This window comes from Cydia splendana, chromosome 25, assembly GCF_910591565.1.
Source record: "Cydia splendana chromosome 25, ilCydSple1.2, whole genome shotgun sequence".
NCBI lineage: Eukaryota > Metazoa > Arthropoda > Insecta > Lepidoptera > Tortricidae > Cydia > Cydia splendana.
Genome location: NC_085984.1, coordinates 2,547,432 through 2,555,323, shown reverse-complemented (window position 1 = coordinate 2,555,323; position 7,892 = coordinate 2,547,432). Strand labels below are relative to the sequence as shown.

At 37.4% G+C, this 7,892-nt stretch overlaps 1 protein-coding gene across 2 annotated transcripts; it reads left to right on the top strand.

Annotated features, from left to right (window-relative positions):
* Positions 1-819: 819 nt before the first annotated feature.
* Positions 820-7,645, top strand: LOC134802807 (isochorismatase domain-containing protein 1-like). Of its 2 annotated transcripts, none has more exons than XM_063775526.1 (4): positions 820-1,015; positions 2,071-2,277; positions 4,065-4,181; positions 6,201-7,645. In XM_063775526.1, exons 1-4 carry the CDS (start codon positions 884-886, stop codon positions 6,360-6,362), a joined length of 618 nt encoding a protein of 205 aa, XP_063631596.1. In that variant the 5' UTR covers positions 820-883; the 3' UTR covers positions 6,363-7,645. The 2 variants fall into 2 exon arrangements, with proteins under 2 accessions (XP_063631596.1, XP_063631597.1); XM_063775527.1 differs by lacking the exon at positions 6,201-7,645 and adding an exon at positions 4,586-4,740.
* Positions 7,646-7,892: the final 247 nt, after the last annotated feature.

Sequence of the window (7,892 nt, the reverse complement as noted above, 5' to 3'; positions counted from 1 at the left end):
CAAAAGTTGGAAGGAAAAACCTTTTTGTTTTCTTTCTATAGACGGTCAAGCAAATCTTGTCAGTAGAAAAAGGCGCGAAATTAAAATTTTCTATGAGACGATATTCCGTCGCCCCTACATTTTTCAAATTTGCCGCCTTTTTCTACTGACAAGATCTGCTTGACCAGCTATACAACCACATAATAGTGACCGGAAAAAGATACAAGTTGTATACTTTCCATTGAAACTTATTTCGATCGTCAGACAAATCGGTGAAATATGCCGAAAAAATATTTTTTTCAAAAATTTATTTAAAATAGCCTTGACTATATTTCTTTAGGCAACCTTATTTATTTATGTTCTGGAACATATTTTCTTTCATATTTTCATAGTTTTATCCGTCAGACAGATTGGTGAAGGTCGGCTATATGGGGGATCTCCTACTATGACAATTGAAAATAAAAATTATACGGTAGCGGTGGTAGACAGGTCAAAAAAGGAGTGTACAGGTTTTTAAATGGTCTGGATGTAATCTGCATGTAACCCCTCTGGAGCTCTAGGCGTCCATTGCCACCGATGTTGTATTAAAAAAAAACTCATTAGTATGTGAAGCCCTTGAGCACCACACATGCGAAATGACATTGACAGCTAAGATTAGTTTACGTTATGTCAGGTGCGAAGTGATCTAGTTTACATTATACTTTTGCTAGTGTATTTTACAAAAAGAAACTCTAATGTGATTGTCTTAAAGACTAATATATCTGAGTAAGAAATTAAAGAACCTTTTTGACAATGACCATATTGGCAACTGTCCAAACGTTATTTTAATACTTTTCTAGTTGGCTCACTTCAGTTCAGTGTTTATTTTGCGTATTAGCCGGTTTAAACACTAAATACCTATAAAATGGCCCGTAATATTGTAAAACTAGGTGCTTTAGAAGCCCAGAGAACAGCATTCCTCCTATGTGATATTCAGGAGACATTCAGGCCCCATGTTAAACATTTCGGCGAAGTTGTTAAAGTTGCTAATAAAATGGTATGTATTGATAACAAGTGATAGTTACGTAAGTTTGATAACAATATCTTCTAATTATCGTATTTGCTTATTTTTTGATAGTTACAGTATAAATATTTAGTTTTTGATGTTAGATTTCTAAAACCGGCTTAGTTCCTAATGTGTAACGTGTTAAGTCTTTATATCTCTTACTAGCGACCCGCCCCGGCTTCGCATGGGTACATTATATATATATAAAGCTTTTTCCTATCGGGTTTTGCCGATTCCGCGTCGACATATTTGGGGGAACCCTTAGTCACCTTAATAAATTATACACTTAAACCTTACTCAATAATCACTCTATTTACACACTACCGCACCGCATGAATATCCTTTCAGTAGTTTTTGAGTATATCACGAACATACATGATACAAATACTAACAGACAGACGCGGCGGGGGACTTTGTTTTATAATATGTAGTGATTAAGCAGACAACATATTATGTTTAAAATTCTTCATTGTGCTCTGAACGATAGGTAGACATTACTAATTTTCTAATTGACTTAGAATAATTATTCAGTAGGTACTACTTCATTCAGCTTTCTTGGCAATTATGTATTTTGTTATAATTGCATACAGGGGTCTCCAAATTGATAACAAGCGACCCGCCCCTGCATGGGTTAACAAATAATACACCTAACCCTTTCTCAAGAAGCACTATTGATAGATGAAAACCGCATGAAAATCCATTCAGTAGTTTTTGAGTTTATTGCGAACATACAAACAGACAAAACGGACAAAATCGACAGGGGTCTTTTGTTTTAACACATTCATTGCCAACCAGGCAAACAAGACATCCACGCCAGGCCACAACAATTTCATCATATAAAGCAGTAGTACCATGATCCCGACTATCGGGTCATCTGGCCTGGAAACGAAATCGTAAAATACCCATTAGTCGGGTTTTCGGCACTGAATGTGTTAATAGAATAGGTGCTGTGATAGATGTTCTATTGTACAATGTATAGTATGATGATGATGGTGGTTGGAACACTGTCCAATGTAAATACTAAAATGTATCCTCCATCATTCCAGATGGTAGCGGCAAAACACTTCAAAATCCCAGTATACGTCTCGGAGCAATACCCGAAAGGGCTTGGACACACAACTAAAGATATTGATGTGTGCAACGCAGCCTTAGTTTACGAGAAGACTAAGTTCTCTATGTACACTCCGGAGTTGCAGGAGAGACTGAAGAGAGATGTGCCGGCGTTGGAAACGGTGGTTTTATTTGGGATTGAGGTTTGTCATAGTTATTTGTTTTACAAGGGGACAAAGTTGTTGTTTACGCGAGTGGTACGAATAATGGAATCTTGAGCGTTGCGAGGGTTTCAAAGCACGAGGGTTAAACAAAATTTGCCCCCAAGTGAAACACAAAATTTTTCACCATACCAACCCAAAGCAAATATTAAATGTAAAATATCAAACAAAATCAAACCAAATCCAAATGAATGTTATTAAATATTTATCATCCAAAATCATCATTTAAAAGTCAATTCTACCAGCAAAGCAAACATAAGAAAACAAATCAAAATTTGCATTTGATTACTTTTCCTCACATGTGATTAAAATGCAACTTTGCTATGAGTTTTTGAAGTGCAAAGTAAGCCTTTTCGAGCTGGTGTGGTGAAATCACATTTACTGCTAAGCTACGGTCGTAGTGCTACCTTGTAGCCGATAACATGGGTTTATTGGTATATAGCAAAAAAAAAAAGGTTGACTGCTGAAGTAGTTGGCGCTGTTTACACAGCTCTAGTTTATGAGTGACTGCTGAACTAGGTGGCGCTGTACGGTGTGACGGAACCACTAGTACATCAGTGACTGCTGAAGTAGATGGCGCTGTACGGTGTGACACGGCTATAGTGTATGAGTGACTGCTGAACTAGGTGGCGCTGTACGGTGTGACGGAACCACTAGTACATCAGTGACTGCTGAAGTAGATGGCGTTGTAAGGCTATAGTGTAGGTACGAGTGACTGCTGTAGATGGCGCTATAAGGTGTGACGTAGCCCTAGTTTATGAGTGCCTGCTGAAGTAGATGGCGCTGTACGGTGTGACGCAGCCCTAGTTAGACTCTCTCTCTCTCTCTCTCTCTCCCTCTCTCTCTCTCTCTCTCTCTCTCTCTCTCTCTCTCTCTCTCTCTCTCTCACTCTCTCTCGCGCTCTCTCTCTCTCTCGCTCAAACTTTCGAGCGACGTGCGAATCGGACGCAGTCTTGCAGTGCAACATTATTGCCAGCTGCATTGTGTCAAATATCTGGCCAGCAGGATCGATTTTGACATTTGGGGCAGCAGGAAACTAAAAATAAAAAATTTCGAGAAATTTATATAAAATTTGACAATTTTCGTCAGCATTTCTGCAGCAGTATTGCAGCTTGCAGCACAGCATTACCTACTGCCAAAATGGATTTTGCTGCCCAAATTTTTTACATTTGTGGCAGCCACGCATTCTGCAGTAATGTCACGCTTTTGCAGTCTGACTGCTGAAGTAGATGACGCTGTATTGTGGAATGTATTTATAGGTATTGACTGGATTGTCAAGTGTCTAGCAATATCTATCATCAGCTACATAATATTTTAGGATATTCGAATCTTGTTTGCCATACAATTAAATAACATATTTTTTTGTATCATATTTGATACAATACAATACATAAAATTTATCTTACTCTCAAACTAAAAATAAGTAACTTGTTGATATTGCTCTATTCTACAATATTATGCATTAATAATGATTTGATTATATCAATCATATACACAGTGCCATTATTAATCCCGACTCATTATAACACTATTTAAACTGCATCATAAAATAGCCTGCGGTATGCTTAGCCAACGATTAATTGCAGGCACTAGTTTTTACGAAAAATAATTTTCATTTCACCCATATTAAAATTGCTCATTGTTAACCACACTCGCACATGGCCAAGATACAGGCTCAGCCTAGTTTGATCTCTGACGGATGTAGTTATATTTTTGTATATTACCTGAATTCGTAAATAAACTTTTTGTATTTGTATTTTCTATTTCAGGCCCACGTATGCATCGAGCAGACAGTGATAGACTTGCTGAATGAAAATATTTCAGTCCATGTCTTGGCTGATGGCGTGTCTTCCAGGTCTTTGATGGACCGTGGCTTGGCCTTGCAGGTAAATATAGTACGGATCAAAATTTAGTAGGTCATGTATCACATATGATACACAGAACTTGGTAAGTCATGTATCACATATAATACACAGAAGTTGGTAGGTTATGTATCACATATTATATACAGAACCAGAACACATACGAGTCACTTGGTACATATAAATAAATTAAATAAATGGTAAGTATGCAGGTAGTAATGTATAATACATGATACATTACACGTGACGATCCATTATCGATTTCACGACATATTTAAATAGGTTCATGCTTCCCTTATAACTCACGTAAAGGGTTCTATAACATCAGAATGTACTATCACATCTCTCCATTTCTGTAATCCAACTTCATTTACCTAAATTATATCTTACTTCTTTATTCGACTACTAACTTACCTTTTCCATTTCAGCGCATGCAATCCATAGGTACCTTCATAACCACATCAGAAAACGTCCTTTTCAAACTGATGAAGGACAAAAATCATCCCGCCTTCAAACACATTTCTAAACTAAATAAAGAACCTACGGTGGATACGCTGGGATATACGATGTCGAAACTGTAAAAAACTAGGTATATATATATATATCCATGTATCATATGTGATACATGAATTTAACATTCAGCCTCGCATTGTCCTAATTATCAAGCAGGGAATAAAAATAAATGTTTTTTTGTACATATCTTGATTTCTGCTTTTTAAGTAATTACTACTATTACAAAAAATAATATATCTATAGTCTGTTATGCCATTAACGTCAGCAGAAAGAGCGGCTAAAAAAAGTAGGCACGAAGGGCAATCGTCTCAGAATATTTGAATTACGCACCTGTTTCTACTGACAAATTGGTTTGACCGGCGATAATAACAATCTATATCAGTTTTTTTTAGAATTCTTAATATTTTTCCTCTATTCTGTATTTTGTGAAAATTAAGTCCACCTCTATGGTATTTGTTAAAATATGACGATTAGACTGGACCAGGCGTGGGTCACTCCGCATTTCGTCGCTTTGCTACAGGTAGCTAAAAGTACATCCGTTCCACACCAATTTTGGTGGCTATAGTTCGTTTTTTTTAGCATTAGAAAGAAGGTAAGCGATCTTGACATGTCTTATAATTGAAAAACGCTTTTAAAAATCAATAACTATTACTTATGAAAGCAGAATAGTATAAATGATCGTATTAGGTTCATAATTGTTACATATTTTCCGTGACTTATTTTTGAAGTGAAAACTTCTTTAGCGGCGCTGAGCACTTTTTGAGGTGGGGAAAAAATGATAAACTCGAGACAGCGTAACGCGTAACGCGCTGACGTCATGTGTGACGGACAATGTTATTCACCAAAGAACTTTAGTCATAACGTAACGTATCATAATCAGGTCAATTATTTAAAACTGGACTGTTAATATATTAAGCAATAAAGCTCAATGTTCTAATCTAGTACGGGCTGAAATACGAGGATCTCACAGTTACATAACTTTATATCACTCCAATATAATTCAATAAAGCTACATCTTGATGAAATCGCTAGTAAAAGTGAACTCTAGTACTGGTGAATAAAACTCAAAATATCATGACCAAATATATTTAGATGCGAGGTCTGCAAGGTAACTTTACAATATCTATTCGAATTTTAAACAATTAACGCTACAAATTTAAGCTCACTGGCTAGCAATTTCGGAGCTCAAGTTTTTCAATAGAAAGGAGGATGGGTCAATTATACATAGTGCTGCAGACATTTTGGACTAGTCATTGAGTTTTCACTTCTGTCAGCACTCCCGGAGTGCAACCCGTTGTTTTTTTTAAAGTGTTTTTCAATTAAAAGACACGTCAAGATTGTTTACCTTTTTTCTAATGCTAAAAAAAACGAACTATAGCCATAAGCCGCGCGTAGCGCTGTCGCCACCTAGCGGCCATATCTGTCCTGATCGTAACAGACGCGTTTTGTTAGAGAGTGAGCCTTCTTTACCTAGTACTATTATTTATTCTGTGACTACTCTTCTTTTTAATACTAATTATTTTTTTCCAGCGCTTCCAAACCATCGGCTGCTTCGTCGGAACGTCAGAGAACGTACTATTCAAGCTGTTGAAGGACAAAAATAATCCGGCTTTTAAACAGATTTCTAAACTCAATGTTACACCTACTCCGGACGAATTTGGAGCGCTAACATTAGACAACGAATTACATTAATACGTATACAGGCTGACCTTAGGCCATTGGACAAGCCCTGAAATCCCACGTAGGGTTACTGCTAAGAAATGCTCGAACGGTAATATTTTATTAAATAGAACAAAAGTTAAAGAAATAAATTATCAAACAAAAGTTATTTCCAATAATCGACAACAAAAAGAAACATACTGTATTAATCATTGGCAGTGCTTTTGACAATTTGTTTGAAAATGTGCGGCAATGATGACATTTATCCTTCGAGCAACACGGAAGGGAGGCGGCATTCGCACTATTTCCCCTCTGCCGAGGTACAAGATTAGCGCGTCAATCTAATATAATACATATAGTTTTTGACAGTGTAATTAATTTCGCCATCATAAATCCGCAGCTAACTCCTGCATCAGTGAACTAAAATAATTATTTGCTTTTAATTATCCGCCATTACATTTCACTTCAAGCTGTCACAGAGCAAGCTTACGATACAAAATGGAAACATCTGCAACCAAAGCAGATAGGGTTAAGGAAAAAATGTGCAATTACCTTCTTGAGTGTTACAAGTATTGACTTTAAATGCTAATATACCATCTAAAGCTGAAAGTATCATCTATATGGCCCTACACTACTAGGTACTCAAATAGTTAGGATTCGCTTATTTGGCACCCTTTTAAATCCTAAATACTTAATCAACGCTATTACAACACTACTTTAGCGCTCTTCTACTACAACAGTTTGTAGTCACCTATATGCAACCCATCTAGCTCCTAAAGAATTAATTAACACTATTGTAGCTCCACTATACCGCTCTTATGTCTCTTTTTTTATCCGCTAACCCTACTGTAGCACTGTTATAAATCTTATGGTGATAAAATTTGTGCCCAATCGGGTTAAAACGGGGTTATAGCCGGCTATAACTCATATTTTTAGAGAACTAACAACACCTAAAGAGTAAATAGGCGCTTATATAAATCTCTTCTAACCCTTAAATTTAGCGCCTAATGTTAGTTGGGTTTCTCATAGTCCACAAACGCTAAGCATAATGGCAAGTTATACTCTTCGGTCTTCTGTATAACTTGCCGCAGCGTATGGATGTGGTCTATGGTACTATAGCCTTTTCGGAAACCGGCTTGTTCGGGAGGCTGGAAGTCATCAAGTCTGTGTTCGAGACGGTTCGTGATGACCCTTGAAAACAGCTTATAGACATTGCTCAGAAGCGTGATGGGTCTGTAGTTCTTCAACAGGCTGTTATCACCTTTTTTAAAAAACAGCACCACCTCGCCTCTATTCCATGTTTCAGGCGTTTTGCCCTCGGACAAGACGGAATTAAAGAGCTTCTGGTGTCCCACTCGCTCTCAGAAGCTCTGAAGTGATTCCGTCTTTGCGCGGCGCCTTGTTGTTCTTAAGCTGCTTCAGGACCATCCTAATCTCGTACAGACTGATGTCCGGGATATCTTCGGTATAATGTCGGGAGAGCTTGGCTCTTGGATCTCCTACCAAGCTGTCAACGGGCTTTGCGATCGAAGTGTATAACTGTCCATAGAACCTGTCGATCTC

What these genes read in the sequence shown, in the direction of transcription:
- LOC134802807 (XM_063775526.1), top strand. Translation starts at nt 884, where the DNA reads ATGGCCCGTAATATTGTAAAACTAGGTGCTTTAGAAGCCCAGAGAACA. An exon ending in TTAAAGTTGCTAATAAAATG is followed by an intron (nt 1,016 to 2,070) that starts GTATGTATTGAT and finishes CCATCATTCCAG; the next exon opens with ATGGTAGCGGCAAAACACTT. An exon ending in TGGTTTTATTTGGGATTGAG is followed by an intron (nt 2,278 to 4,064) that starts GTTTGTCATAGT and finishes TTTCTATTTCAG; the next exon opens with GCCCACGTATGCATCGAGCA.